The 16,859-nt window shown below is 34.4% G+C and overlaps 1 protein-coding gene across 4 annotated transcripts in view; it reads right to left on the bottom strand.

Moving 5' to 3' along the window:
* SP3 (Sp3 transcription factor) overlaps positions 1-16,859 on the bottom strand; it is a 59,986-nt gene that overhangs the window by 38,947 nt on the left and 4,180 nt on the right. For all 4 annotated transcript variants that reach the window (XM_057744411.1, XM_057744408.1, XM_057744409.1 and 1 more), the window contains exon 4: positions 10,001-11,360. In XM_057744411.1, coding sequence (XP_057600394.1) covers positions 10,001-11,360 — 1,360 coding nt within the window. The remainder of the gene's footprint in view (positions 1-10,000; positions 11,361-16,859) is intronic.

Here is a 16,859-nt window from a genome sequence, read left to right as displayed (position 1 = left end):
ATACTGTTATTATATATACGAATGGTACTATACATACCATATAACAATGATACTGTTATTGATTATACCTACCAATGTTAAATTAAATAGATATTTGAGATTTCTGTAAGTATCAATGTCAAGGGATTACTCATGGATCTGTGAACACTAATTTTCCATAGGATATTAAGAAAATAACAAGTGTGACCAAAAACATACATTAAAATGATTTATTTTAAACGGTACATATGGGACTTCCTAGGTCGCACAGTGGTTAAGAATCCACCTGTCAATGCAGGGGACACGGGTTCGATCCCTGTCCCAGGAAGATACCACATGCCACGAAGCAACTAAGCCCGTGCACCACAACTGTTGAGCCTGGGTGCCACAACTACTGAAGCCCACGTGCCTAGAGCCATGCTCCACAACAAGAGAAGCCACCACAATGAGGAGCCCGTGCACCACAATGAAGAGCAGCCCCTGCTCGCCACAACTAGAGAAAGCCTGTGTGCAGCAACAAAGACCCAATGCAGCCAATAAATAAATAAATAATTAAAAATAAATAAAAAGGTACATAGCATAGTCTAGATATTTTTCTAGGCATAGGAATTATAATTTGACATCCCCAATGTCTTGCACAAATTGTTGAACTGCATCAGATGACTTATAAATCAATACAAACTGAGCTCAAAAACTATGGTTCAAAGTTTCTAAATTATTTTACTCAAAAAAAAGTCTAGTAAGAACTTGCATGTACTAAAACTCACCCCTGACCAAACAATGTGGCAAACAAATGGAGAAATATTTGTGGTGTGTGACATAAGACTAATGTCCTTAACATATACAGATGTCTTTTAAAAAGCATCTTACAAATCAGCAGTTGGGGAAAAATAAGCAAAAAACATGAAAAGGAACTGACCAAACACAAATAGCCAATAAACATGCAAAAATGTTCAAGTTCCCCAATGATCTGCCATTTGATAAAATGATATCCCAGTACAAAAAAACCCTAACCTCACATACAATGGGGGTGAAAAGAGCATTTCTGCAGTATATATTAAAAAATACTTCTGCATAAGGAAATAACCAGAAGTGTAAGCAAAGATTTCCATATGACAGGAAAAAAACGAAAGCCTAAACACCTAACAATAGAGGATTAGTTAAATCATGAAACATCTACAGAAAAATATTTAGTAATGAAACCAAATAATCATGTTGTGGAAAACTAAGGATGTGGGGATGCACACAATAGATTATTTGGGGGAAAAAAAGAGATATAAAGTTGTTGTGTACGTGACCCCAATATGCACAGAAAAAAGACTGGAAGGTTACATAGCAGAATACTAGCAGGTAATTTACCAACTTTACTGGCTGTAGGATTACTAATCTTTTTTTCTTGTTTTCTTTTCAGGACTGTCCTGAATTTCTACATCTGCTATCACTCTTTTTCTTTGCTACACTTCTTCTCCTTTTCTATTTTCTGTTGAGCTGAATTTTCTACCTCCTGCCCCAGTTTAGAAGTTAAAAATTGCATTTCTGGAACAGACAAAACACAGAGGATTTTCAGGGCAGTAAAAATACTCTTACGATATCATAATAATGGATATGTGTTATTTTATACATTTGTCCAAACTCAAAGAATGTACAACACCAAGAGTGAACCATTATGTAAACTATGGACTTTGTGTGATTATGATGTATCAATGTAGCTTCATCAGTTTTAACAAATGCACCACTATGGTGAAAGATGTCGATGATGGGGGAGGCTATGCGTGTGTAGGGGCAGAATGTATATGGAAAATCTCTGTACCTTCTCTTCAATATTGCTGTGAACCTAAAACTTCTCTAAAAAAGTTAAGTCTTAATTAAAAATATATATGTAAATATATATACATAAAATCACATTTTTGTTCTCTTGATAATTACTTACATCAAAATTATAAATTGATGTAAAAAAGCTAAAACTATTCTCTATAAAGATGATCCTCCTAAAAATGACAAGAACCTTTACCCAGAAACCAACCCCCTCCATTCCCATACCCCTTAGCACTCCACTTCTTAGCAATAGTTATATTAATTACCCAAAATAATGAATACCATGTATTAAAACACATCTGATAAAAAAATGAGTCCATAATGATACACACACACACACACACACACACACACACACCTAGAGAGAGAAAGAACCTCTGATGGCAGCTAAGACACGAACTCATTCTGAAAACAGATAAATAAAAAGGAATGGATTTACAATAGCTTATCCTGCCTTTCTTGTATAAATTGTGCTGGGGATAACCAAATAGCTAACAAGGGAAGGTTCTTTTCAGAAAAAAATCATCATAGCTTAACACAGAAGGATTGAGAAAATTAGAAAACTCACCGTTTTGCAAATCTTAATGAAATAATGAATCGAAATGACAACAATGAAAAGCTGCTAAAACCATTACTTGAAAAGCTGAGACTTGGAGGCACATGAACCAATAAAAGACACAGTCCTTATTTGAATCCTAATTTGATCAATTCTAAAAAGATATTTTTTAATCATTTGGGGAAAACTAAACATTGGAAGGATATTAAGTAATATGAAAGGATAACTATAAATTTAGGGTATTATAAATAATGGTACTATGGTTATGTTTCTTAAAATCCTTATTCATTAGTGTGGCAGTTTTCAAACTTTCTGATATCAGAATCACTTTAAGTCTTAGAAATTACTGAGGACTTCAAGGAGTTGTTTATGTGAGTTACACGTATTTGCCAGAAGACAACGGTAAAGGAAAATGGTTGACTATGAAGTGGCATATGGGAATGGGGAAGAGTGATAAAATGATACTGTAAATTATGGTGGTCATTACACAACTGTGTGCAGTTGGAGTGAATTTTACTGTATGTAAATTATGTCTTTATAAAAAATGGGAAAAATTCATTTTTTTTAAATTTGAAGACTTCAAAGGGCCTTTGTTTATGTAAGTATATCAATATTTACCACATTAGAAATAAAAACTGGGAACATTTTAAAGGTCTATTTATTAATTTTAAAGTAACAAATTCCTAAGTGTTAACATAAGTACCATCTTCCTATGAAAAATATATTTTTTAAAAAATCAGAATAGTCTGACATTTTTGCAAACGTCTTTAATATCTGGCTTCTTAGAAAAAAGCTAGATCATACTAAATAAGTCAGACAGACAAAGACAAATATATGATATCACTGATACAAATTAACTTATTTACAGAACAGAAATAGACTCGCAGACATAGAAAACAAATATGTATTACCAAGGGGGAAAAGGGGGGAGGGATAAATTAGGAGGATGGGATTAACAGATACACACTACTATATATAGAATAAACAATAAGGAGCTAATGTATAGCACAGGGAACTATATTCAATATCCTGTAATAACCTATAATAGAAAAGAATCTGAAAAAGGATATATACATATAAATAACTGAACTGCTTTGCTGTACACCTGAAACCAGCACAACATTGTATATCAACTATACATCAGTTAAAAAAAAAAAAGCTGGATCTTTATATCTGCTTCTGTGTTCAATCTGCTGTGTTATCACATATCATATAGCCTCTGAAAAACTCCACTGTACACCAATTGTGAGGTGAAAGTGAAATAAGCAAATAGCATCATAGTATTATTATGAAAATAACTTTGACCTCATGGACCCCCATGAAAAGGGTCTCGGGGACTCCCAGACCACACATTGCAAAGCACTCCATTAGTACTTTGGGGTAAAGTTATTGTCTGGAGTTTACTTTAAACTACTTCCACAAGTGTAAAATTTTAAATTGTGAGAACAGAGGAAAGAAGAATGGCAGAATGTTGGTAACTGTTGAAGTTGGGAGATGGTTACATTAAGGTTCATCATACATTTCTCAGCTTTTGTGTATCTCTGAAGATTTCTATAACTTTTAAAGTTACTAGTATTTTACGGTCATTTAAATTATTAATTTTTTACCCACTGTAATCACTATTATATCCTCATCTCCTCTAGATCCATTTTTCTACTTAATCCTTCAGTAGTTAGTTTCATAAGAATCTTTGAATAGTAAACTTTCAGTCCTTGATTATTTTAAATATCTTCATTATATTCTAACTCTTAAGTAGGATTTTTAACTATATATAGAATTCTCAGCTGCTAGTTATTTTCTCTCAGTACTATAAAGATACTACTACACTCTTCTGGTATGTGTGTGGCTGATGAGAAGTTTGTAGGTCTGTAACTTGTTAGCAATCTAACTTTTCTGTCTGTTAAAATTTAAGATGATCTCTTCCTCCATAATTTTAAGATGGGGGTGGACTTATTTTATCTTTCTTAATACTTGAAGCAAAATTTTCATCTGTAAACTATGTATCTCCAACACAAGAAAATTCTCAGCCACTATCTCATCAAATACTGCTTCTCTTACCATTCACTCTATTCTCTTTTTCTGAAAATCTTATGTTGGTGACTCTCAATCTATTTTTCAAGTCTCTTAACTACTTGTTCATTATCTCTAAACTATACCCCAGGCAAATTTCTTGGTATATTACTATTCACTCATTTTTTTCTATGCCCAGCCTAAAGGTTCTCCTGTTTGTCCCACCAAATTTTTCTATTTCATCTAGACAATTTTAACAAGACATACCACTACCAGTAAAAAAGAAAAAGCTCTGTAAACACTGACATGCCATGGTCTGTAAGATATACTCAGATCTCAGAAATGTTGAAATGTTAAACAATGTGTCTTAGAATCAATGAAATGTTCCTCCCTTCTAGGATTTCTGGTTGTTTCTTTTACACATCTACCTTTTTTGTTTCACAACTTCTTTTCTAAAGATGCTACAGCTTCCTTTATCTCATTGACAGATACAAACATACTGATTTTAAAGTCCTTCACAGATTTTTTAATTATCTTTAACTGGACATGAAATTCATCTCTTGATTGTTGATTTTACTGGCTATCTTTCATAGATTCTGCTTCATCATGTAATTTGGAATTTTGGTTTTCAGGCTTGTATTGAGTACATTTTTTTCTCTCTACATCTCCGTGCCTGGCATTTTTCCAAGTGCCTCCACCAAGTCTCTCTAGCCCTACTACAGGCCCATGTCCTTTACTGGCTTCAGAGGTAATACTGGAGATATCATAAATCTGGACCCCGTGCTAACAGCTCAATGGCTCAGATCGGTTCAGAAGCTGATCACAAGACTGCTGATGTCCTCCTATTTCCCCATGTCCTCTTCTCATTTCTTTAAGCATACAGCCTCATTTAAGCTGTACCTTAGAGTAACAGAGAGCAACAAACTGTTGTTTTGTTTTGTTTTAGCTTGCCTCTACAAAAAGAAATCTTACCCCAGGTCCCTGGTTTTAAGCAGTGAATTTGACTCTCGGCTCTTTCTCACGTGGGGTCTTTTTAGCTATATTAATAATTAAATAGGATATAATTCCTGACCTAAATACTTAACAATATGCTTATTGTTGATCTATCTTGAACTCTGAGTGGATCTTTTACTCATGCATGATTTTGTAACATGAGCTGGTCATTTGAAAACTACTGGTTCACTGAGTTATCATAAAGCTCTTTGAAAAAAAAAACTAAAAATTAAGGATAAAAAAACTGTACAAGCAGTATAGTTATGGCAATATTTTAAAATGTATATGACACCAAGTTTTAAATATACCCAGTCTTAAAGGATAAGTCAAAATTGATAGAGGACTGAAATTTAAGAAATTGGGTAAGTCTTGGCTTGAATGTGTGAGAAACTTGACTAGAAAAGATGTTGGAAAGATAATGTAAATTCATACTTTGTCTCCTCTCACCCAGGTTCAAATACATAGCAAATGGCAGACAAAGTAAAAATTAAACTTCAAAAACAGCATGCATTTCTTAGCAGGCAAAGAAAAGAAATAAAAGGAGTGAGTGAGGTTGCAGTGTGGGGCCCAATAAACTCTATGTTCCAAGGAAGATGGGGGTTTGGTTTCTAAGGGATAAGGGGCACTAAACATACCCCTCATGAGGGGGGCTCTGAATCAGATTCACTTCTTAAAACAGGTTGGAATAGAGGTCATTTTTGTTAAAGGGGAGCCTGAAGGAAAAAAAAAAAAAAAAGTCAAGAAAATTCCAGAACCCTGGTTAAAAAAAAATTAAAAAAAAAAAAAACAAACCTGTATGGTCTCATTTATTTGGGAAACGTGTTTCACTGTTTCCTACTCACCAAAAAGAAAAACGCAAACCAATGGTGTCAAAGTTTTAAGCAGTTCATCTGGACATACTATGCTGTAACACAAATAAAACGTTTTTTACTGATTTTCACATAAGAAAACACATCCTAAAATAATTTCTTCCTTCTTGCCAATTAAAAAGACAGCTCATCAAGGGATAGTCTTCCTATTACTAAATTATCCCCAAATTACAACTCCCTGTTTTTTATTTCTAAATATGCTATGTGCTATATACTATGCAATATTTTTATTCTTATTCTCTTTAACTTTTATTTTCTCAAGTTCTTTTCCCATTCCTTTAAAATTGGGGGAAAATTCAAATACAATGGCCTTCTTAAGTGCTTCTTTATTTTACCCTTCCTTGCCAACATTCAATAAACTAAATTATCATCCTAAAAATTCAATTTTGTATTTAGTTCAGTGTTGCTATTTTCATAGTATTTTTGGAAATAAATTACTATACTGAGTACTTAGTGCTTTACATCAATCTAATTTCATGACCAATATAAATTCACAAATAAATTCTCTAGAGGTGTTTTTCTAACATGTATAGACCTCCGTAACTTCAATTTTGTGAAAGCATTAAGAACTGGTTTCTAAAAACTATCTCCTATGTCTTCAGAAGTCTGTCATTCTACCAATATTCTCAAACTTTTTGGTCTCAGGACTCCTAAACTCTTAAATATTACTGAGGTCCCTAAAAAGCTTTTGTCATGTAGGGTACATATTTTGATATTTACTGTATTAGGAATTAGAGGAATTTTTCATGTTTTAATTCATTTTAAAACAATAAATCCATTACATGTTAACACAAATTAACATTTTATGAAAAACAACTATTTTCCAAAAATATACATAAAAGTTTAATGAGAAGAGAGTGTTTTACATTTTTGCTAATAGACAACTAGAGTTTCATATTTGCTTCTGCAATCTGTTTCAATACATGGTTTGGGCAGAAGCATATGAAGGATATCTAGTCTCACAAAGATATGTGGCTGGAAAAAGAAGTAGTAATCTGATAGTCTTTCAGCCAACTGTGGGTATTCTTCTTTGATACTGTACCAAATCTGACAAGTAGTAGCTTCTTAAAGGTCAGTTGCAATGCAGAATCTGAAACCATATTGGTAAACTTTCCATATGCTTATTGTTGATCTATCTTGAACTCTGAGCGGATCTTTTACCCATGCATGATTTTGTAACATGAGCTGGTCATTTGAAAACTACTGGTTCACTGAGTTATCATAAAGCTCTTTGAAATGTTGGCATATTTCATTATACAGTATCCAAAAAAATCCTATTTATTAATATCACTATCCATCTCATCAGAAAAGTATGTAATTGTTAACAAGCTATCAAGTTCACAGTAGTAGATTCAAGTTTACCAAAATTCTAATTTTCACTGGCAAGCCCAAATTTTATCATTGGTAGCAAATAGTCAGGTTTTTTTCCTTTAAGGGACAGGCTCACTTAATTCATTATTTTTAAGAAAATATCTGTCACTTAAATACATGAGTCTCTCAATAACCATACTTTGTCAGCCTTTCAAGTAAATTGTGTTTCCTGAAAATAGCATCTTGTTCAGCTTGCAACTCACACAACTGCTCAACTGAAAACAAGATATATTTCTTCAAAGATAATCATCTTATTTTGATATGCAGAAGTGCTTTATTAAAGTATACTTCCCATTTTGTCACAAAGAATATTACAAAGACACGCAGCAGGAACTACAAATCAGAAACACAATGAGATACCACTCCACATCCATTATTAGTATGTCTAAAATCAAAGAGGCGGACAATGATAAGTGTTGGTGGGGATGTAGAAAAACTAGAATCCTTTTGCTTGTAAGAATGTAAAATGGTACAGTCACTTTGGAAAAACACTTCAGCCACTTCTCAAAACATTAACCATACAGCCCAGCAATTCCATTCCTAAGTATATACCCAAAAAAAACCAGAAACATGTCCACACCAAAAAACTTCAATGCTACGAACACAAATGTTCATAGCAGCATTATTCTTAATAGCTAAAAAAATGGAAATCTTGTCCATCAACAGATAAATGAATAAATGTGGTATATCCATACAATGGAATATTATTCAATCACAAAAAGGAACAAAGTACTGATAAAGGCTACAAGACAGATGAACCCTGAAAATATTATACTAAAATGAAAAGTCAGACACAGAAAGCCACACATTGTATGATTCTACTGATAAAATAACAGGCAAATCCAAAGAGACAGAAAGTAGATTAGTGGTTGTGGGGGCTAAGGGGACGAGACTAGAATGTGGAGTGACTGCTAATGGATACGGGGTTTGAGGAAGGTGCTGAAAATACTCTAAAATTAGAGTGGTGATGGTTGCACAAGTCTGTGCCTATATTAAAAACCACTAAATTGTATAAAGGATGAATTTTATAGTATGTGAACTATATTTCAATAAAACATTTTAAAAAGGACATGCAGCATTCAAGGGTCAAGATTTAGTAAAAATAATTCTTTTGACTTGTTCATCACGGTCACTGTTCAGTTAAGCTAGCATTCTTTAACTGCAAGTGATGGTCATAAAGAATACCAACTACTGGTACAGTTTAGCATCACAGCTTTGATTTGTGCTAAGACACAGCAGTTTTAGCCACAATCAGTGAAAATGTCACCACAACAAAAAAGGCAAATAATTTTACTATTATTATTAAAAGTAGTTTGACATCAAGGACCTCTGAGTGGGTCTCAGGGATCCTCAGAGGTCTGCAGACCACACTTTGAGAATGCTGCTCTAAACCATAGCTTCAGAAGGCTCAAATGCAATTAAAGGCTTTCCAAGTACAGACAATTACAATTTTCTAAATATATATCATAAATTTCTCAAAAGAAAAAAGGTAACACCATTACTTCAACAAATTAAATCCATATGTCCCAATTTAAGAGTTTGGAATCACTGACTTAGTGGAAGGTTATAATAGCACAATCTCCACAAAAACCCAAGTAACAAAGTAGAAGAGTGAAAGTAAGAATTTGGTGTACAACAAAACATTCAATAAAACTATCTAAATAAATAACATCACTAAGGTAATGATGATACTATCTCTTTTAAAACTGTATCATTTAATTCTTACACAACAAAGAGCAGACTTCTGAAATTTCTACCCATACTATCAATAACATATCTAACACAGCTAAGGTTTAAGGCCCACTTCACACTTGTAAGAATAGACTATCACAGAATTGAAGAATTTCAGGTCTACAAGGTACCCTAGATATAGCTACCTAGTCCAACAACTTCATTTTACATGCTGAGAAAACTGAGTTTGCAAGAGAAAAAGTAACTTAGCCAAATCCACACAGCTAGCTGGTGGGTGAGACAGCATCAACAGTACCTACTCCCAGTACCATGTTTTCACTATGCCAACCTGATTGCCCAACCAAATAAAATGCACAAAACATTTAATTTACATCACACCAAGGACAGCCAAGACACCTTACCTGCCAAATAAAAGAATTCTCTGATGCCTGAGAGTACCAATCAGATGTGAAAAAATGTATAAAAGTATGTGACGAAAAATGACATGTAATTGCTGTTAACAGAGAAATGAATCCTTGACTTCGAAAACTACACTCTTTCAATGAAGAACAATCTGGAACACACTTTGATGTTGACTTTTCTTACAGACATAGGGAAATGTATCATCTCCTTTAAAGATAGCCAGATGCTGATAAAAACCTAAAGCAAAAAGCTTCCCTACATATTAACAAACCACTGAACTTATCTATGGCATGACATGACTTGGAAGACTCACCTGCAGGACTGTCAGCATTCTCTCCTGGGTGTAGTTGTATACCAGTAGAATCTATAGAGTTTACTGTAACTGTCTGTAGATTTGGCAACTGACCAGTGCTTAGACTAACTGGAGTTGAAGTCAAGGCTCCACCTGCTGCAACTTGACCAAGCGTGAGTGTCTGAACAGGCGTCAAAGTTATTTGCTGGGCAGCAGTATTCTGTATTTGCAAATTCTGCAAGTTCTGAACCCCTTGTACTTGAAATGTTTGCCAAGTTATTTGTCCAGAAGGGGTCACTGTCTGTGCCTGAATTAAAAAGGTTCCAGGATTCAGCTGCAACTGAAGATTTTGCAAAGCCTGTTGTGATATATTCTGACCACTGGGTTGCACACCATGGATTGTCTGTGGTGTAATACCTTGCACAATTTGGGCTTGACTGGTTGGCTGCTGAGACTCTTGAAGTTGTAGATGTTGTACGACAGGCTGTGCTGTAGAAACCTGAATATTCTGAGCCTGTGTCTCTTCAGAAACAGGCGACTGGATATAATTTCCCTGAAGATCTGAAGAATGGACTTGCCCACTAGTAGTAGTCAAGCTATTCGTATTTTGTTGTAATATACCTGTACTATCTATAGTAACAGGCAACTGTGATGAAGAGGACGTTGGCACAAATAAATCTGTATCAGTATTAGTTTCATTAATATCAGGAGAAACCCGCTCACCAGTCCTTTCTGAATTGTCTGAACTATCCATAGCTTGTCCTGTGTTTATCAAATGTCCATCAGCATTAATGCCTGCGGTCATTGTCTGAGAACTGCCCGAGAGTCCCAAAGAATCTAGATCAACACTATTGATTGGTACAAAGGTAATATTTCCTGGAAGACCAAGAGGCACATTAGCAACTACTTGGGTTTGGCCAGGAAAAGATGAACCACCAATTGCAACTCCCTGAACCTGGACTTGACCAGTCTGTGGTATGAGATTCTGGATATTAGCAGGAGGTGTTCCAGAGGCAAGCAAAGTTTGATTAGAGCCAGGAATGATCTGAATTTGACCACTTTCTTGATTTATACCCCCATTATCTGAAGAGCCTGTGAAACCAATCTGAACCTGCTGACCATCTGATGACTGAATCTGTGGTATTACTTGATATTGAACATTGGACACTGTACCATTTGATGAATCTGATCCTGGTGCAACTGAAAATATTTGCTGATTCTGCAAATTCTGAAGGGGAAGGACATACTGCCCACTGGAAGTAGCAGCACTTGGAATCTGTACTAGATTACCAGCTTCATCTTTTATAGTTGTAGGTGTGGCTGACAAAACCTCCCATCGGTTTGGTGCTCCTCCTAACTGTGCAGAAGCCAAATCACCTGTCTGGATGAAGAAAACAAAGAATGTTATGTGATATGTATTTGTGGTATATTCAATCCAATCCTCAAAAAATTCTAAAAACTGATATAAACCCTACCATCTGAAAATAATAGTTTTCTTAGTAACACAACAGAGCTCAAATACAGAAGTACTATATAAACTACAATAATTATCATTTCCAATTTTGTTAGTTATTGCAAAGATAACCCATGCTATTTGAGCAGGAAGAAAAAGTTCAATTAGAATATTCTTTATGACTACAAACTGACTTTCTAATCCCTCACCTATGCTCTCTCTAATGCTATACAGTTACAAATCAATAAATAAAAGTGGAAGTAGCTAGAAAAGATTATGGACAGCTCACACCGAACAGACCTCAAACACTGAAGAGAGTTCCAAAAGTATAAAACCCACTAAAAACAAGGAACTAACTCAGGTGCATTATATTTGCATATAAAAAAGAAATATTAAAGCAGTGTCATCAGTTCTGAGTGAGAAAAAGTTAAGATTCGTATATTATTGCTATCAATTTTAAATCAAACAATTAAAGCTACTCTTTCATGGCATGTATTAACATACTCCAGAGTAAACTCAGGGTGAGGGCAATTCCTTTAGTGAGCCATCAAATTCTTTACTTTTCCCATGAACTACTAAAAAAAAATATGAGACTAAAAAATTTTAATGAAGAAAGGTTATTGCCCTGTGACCATCTGAAAGTCAGCCCATCTGAAAGACTTTTCTAGAATCTAAAAGCTGGAGGATACAGACTGTTGCTTTACCTACTATTTCTATTGAAGTTTGCAGTAGAATGCTAGACATATATGTCTCGCATTGTGACCTGCTACAATCTCAGATATCATCTCCATATTTTATGGAATAGGCAAGATTAGAAAAATACCAACGTAGGAAAGTAAAAAGCAATAAAACCCAACATATCAATGTCAAAGGGTAAAATTTTTAGGAGAATACTAACAGTAACATCTAACATTTGAGCCATTCTTTTATATGCCAAGTACCATGATAGGGATTTATAAGATTACATCATCTATTGCTTACAACTATCCTATGAGGTATTATCATGATTATCTCACAAAATTGAGAGACAAAATCACACAGCTGTCAAATGGCCAAAACAGGATTTAAAACTAAGCCAGTCTAACTTCAAAATCCAGGCCTTTAAGTACTATACCATACTTGTCTCCCACTAAGACCAGGGGTAAAGACATGGGGAAGGAGACCCTATATGAATTAATCATCATCAAAATAATGCCATCCCTATCCCATTTCCTTCCAGATCTATATGCAATTTCTTGTAACTCCACACACCCCTAGACAATGAGAACATGAGCTTACCTAGCCCAGAATTCTCAACCTAGGAGCCATGCCTGGGGTTCAAGGGATCTTTGAATCCTCTAAAATAGCATACCAACTTTTTGAGAAAGTGCAATTGCAAGGAGGGAGTGGGGCGGTATCTAGAGCTTCATCATATTCTCAAAGGGGGTCTGTGACTATAAAAAAAGGTTAAGACAAATACTGTTCTCTCAATGTAAACCATTCCACAAAATTTAATACAAATACTGTAGAACCAGAAGAATTAAAAATTTCTTAGAGACTCACTATCTAATTTTTATGTACACACACAGTTGAAGAGTACATATTTCAATGGATGAACCACAGTTTAATGACTCAATTCATGACATTTGAGCGTATCTGCCAAGATAAAATAAGTGTAAGCCCATGAAATATACAATCTCTATCTTCAAGTGGTTCACAATCTATCCAAGCAGACATACACATACATGCTACCACTATGTGCATAGTGGTGTACACTAGGCATATGATCAAAACACTTTTGGGGAACACAGAAAAATGAAAAAAAAAAAAAGATTTCACATAAGAGATTTTTTAAGTAATCATGAATAAAATTTAAGATTTCACTGTGGGTGGTTAGGAAGCAGAGGTACAGGCACTAACAAGGTATAGAAATAATAAAGTCACAGACAAAAAGAGGCTCTAAAAAATGTGTAGGGGACTTCCCTAGGCACTCTAGTGGTTAAGACTGCCTTCCACTGTAGGGAGTATGGGTTCTCGATCCCTGGTTGAGGGAGTTAAGATCCCACGTCTCGCACCCAAAAAACCCAAAACATAAAACAGAAGCAATATCGTATCAAATTCAATAAAGACTTTAAAAATGGTCCACACCAAAAAAAAAAAAAAATCTTTGAAAAAATAAAATAAAAAATAATGCGTAGTTTGGAGTTCAAGAGAGGATCCAGAAAAGACTCATACTCACAGAAAAAAGTAACAGGGAACAGGACTAGACATTTTTATCAGGGCCTGTAGTAAATGGCTTCATAGATCCTAGTAAGGAGTTTGGACTTTATCCTACAGATAGTAAATGAAAGCTATAAAAGGTTTTGAGGCAAGTGAGTGGTACAATCAGATCTGTGTTTTATAAAGATAAACTAAGACCTAGTGAAGGAGACTGAAAGGCTGAAAACAATAAAGGCAGAGAAATCGTGGGACCCAGTACAAATGTACAGGCCTGAACTAAAATAATGATCTATCTTTTAAACACAAACATTTAAACTTACCAAACTGAAATTGTTAAAATGAAGCACCAGACACTAAAAGTCACATATCATTCTTCAAATTCTACCTGGTATAGAAATCACAAGCTTCACTCATCTTTCCCACTGAATAACAATTCATGTTTCATTTCAGTGTCTTGGCATTTTTAAATAAAGTAAAGATATTTAAATCTATCCTTTATACTGAAATCTAAACTATAGTGTTTCAAATCCAATTCTCATCTCCTTAAGGTTATCATTCACCTTTGGAGAATCAACCTTGAATTCTTTCTGACCAGCATTAAACATACAATTTTTCAACTTATATCAAAGAATATAGTATCTTACACACAAATTAATTTTACAATACAGTCATCCCTAGGTATCCCCAGGGGATTGGTTCCAGCACCCTGCAGATACCAAAATCCCCCATGCTCAATTCCCTTACATAAATGGTGTACTACAGGCAGCCCGCCGAGGATGTGAAACCCACAAATACAGAGGGACAACTGTACTGGCATTTTGTCTTCTTTCATCCTTAAAATAAAAAGCCAAATTTATGGCATTTGAATATTTTCTTAACAAAATCTTAATAAGAGCAGATATTCAACCAGATATTCCTCGAAAATAAATATAACTACTCAAATGACAAGTCTGAATAAATACAACCCAAGCACCTCCTTCTCCAGAAGCTAAATAAAAATAAACTACAGTACCACTTTTCCCAACAATGCAGGCCATTAACTGAAGGCAAACCCCCAAACCTAGAACAAAATGATGTATTTGAACTTTTTTGAGTAAACCTAAGTTTAAAAGCATATATAAAAATTATTTATGAACACTGAAACAGAAAAATACTAGACTTTCAAGTTTTAAACTAAGACTATAAATGCTTGGAGGAAGGGAATATACTGCACTAAGAAGGAAAAAAATTCATAACTGGGTTCTAGTCCTAGCTAGAACTGTGGAATTATGTGTGATTTAGAGCAGGAATGAATTTCCTTATGGGAAAAATATTACCTTGCAGGGTCATAAGATCCTAAAGAAAGTGTTACGCTTCATAAACTGTAAAGCACTATACAGTGAATAATCCTAAAGTATCTTTATGTTGACTAAGATTTTGAGGACAGATTTGAAAAACATCCAATTGTGCCTAGCATAATAATCAGTGATTATTTATTGAATGAATAAAAATATTTTACTTTAAAATCACTGCAAAGAAAATGAAAGGAAAAAATGGATCAATAAAACTGACCTAGAGATATTAGTCTTCAATGAAAAACTCTACACCAATTTTAAACCAATTCCACAATGAATAAGCCCCAAATATCCCAAAACTACAAAGCCTACTAAACCCATTCATTTGTAAGAGAAATTTCATCAGCAGCATACCAGCAAAATAGATAAATTAGAAAATCTGAGACCAAAAAAAAGATCTAAAAATGTTTGATGTTAGGCTACTGGAAACACTATAGACAAAGGGAGAGAGACATAAAAACACATAAGCCATCCAAGAATCAGTATTTGGTTTGCGTTCAAGATAACCATCTACATTAAGCTTACACCCTAAAAGAAAAATCCACCAGTGTTTCTCTCATTTATTCTAATATTCTTATTGACAAACGAAACACCAATTAACATGGACATGGCATCACTCTAAAAAGTTGTAATTGAAGGTAGTCAGAGTTTCCCTCGGTATACAAACACATAACCACATGCTAAAAAAGGACCACAACCAAGAGTAGCCCTGGAACACTGCTGTAGCAAATTCATTACATGGGCATTCTCCACTGCAATCAAGCATAAAATGGGACACACATCCACACACACACACCCCCACCCCCAAGGATATCTTCTCAGATAATACCTATCGAAAAGAAAAAAGAAAAATTCATATCAACTCATTACATCACTTTTGGAAAGGATTATGAACCTCTCAGTTCCCACAAATGGCTTTATGAAAACCAAAAATGGGCAAGGAAAGAGTGTAACTGGAAACAAGTGTGAAGTTAAGGTGGGAACAAACTTAAAAACCATTCTCAGGCAAGTCCTAAAGTTTCTTAAAATCTTCAAAGGAACATTAAGGAACACTGCAAATATAAAAGCAATTACCCAGTGAATTCCGTACAATGACAGTGTAGGTCTTATTTGAAGTAACAGCCAAAATAACCTTTTTTAAAGTATGCGATTATTCACTTTGTAGTTCACCAACATTTATGCAGTAAATGAACGCTAAATTTACAAGTTAAACTAAAATTCAGGCAATGTCTTTCATAATATTCACTTGTACAGTTTATTACACTAAAGTACAAATGAAATACGTAAATTAATAATTCACAGGTTCACACAAATGTAAACTGGATGAGTTAATATCTCATAAAGGTCTACTTTTCCTATTCTTGATTTATTACTACAACTACACAACTTTTAATAAAGTATAAAAGAGTCTAGCCATCAAACCAATTTGAGAGTCCATGCTGTGTGGGACATTACAGGTGAGACTGCTTTGTGATTAGACCTATTCAGCACTGTACTGAGGGTAATCAAACATTCCTGGCCAGGATCCAGAATGAACACATATCATATTACAACAAATTCTAAATTGAAAACACATAAAGCAAATCTGCAGTACAGCTATTGGCTTTTCAACACCCTTTTAATTCTAATACCAAACTAAACTAGTATAAAATTGCACTGTATGTGTATACTTCCACTTAAATTTTAAACACAACAATACCATATACAATTGGTATTGTAAGTTGGATCCTGGAACAGAAAATGGGTATTAGTGAAAAAATGGTGATACCAGAATAAAGTCTGTACTTTAGTTAATAACACTATCGTTAATTTCCCAGTTTTGACAAACATTCCATGGTTATATTAACATTAGAGGAAGCTGGGTGAAAGGCAACTCTCAGTTCTATCTTTGCAA

Source organism: Hippopotamus amphibius, chromosome 8 (assembly GCF_030028045.1).
Source record: "Hippopotamus amphibius kiboko isolate mHipAmp2 chromosome 8, mHipAmp2.hap2, whole genome shotgun sequence".
Taxonomy (NCBI): Eukaryota; Metazoa; Chordata; class Mammalia; order Artiodactyla; family Hippopotamidae; genus Hippopotamus; species Hippopotamus amphibius.
The sequence above is the reverse complement of the archived record's forward strand: the minus strand, read 5'-3'. Positions and strand labels throughout refer to the sequence as shown.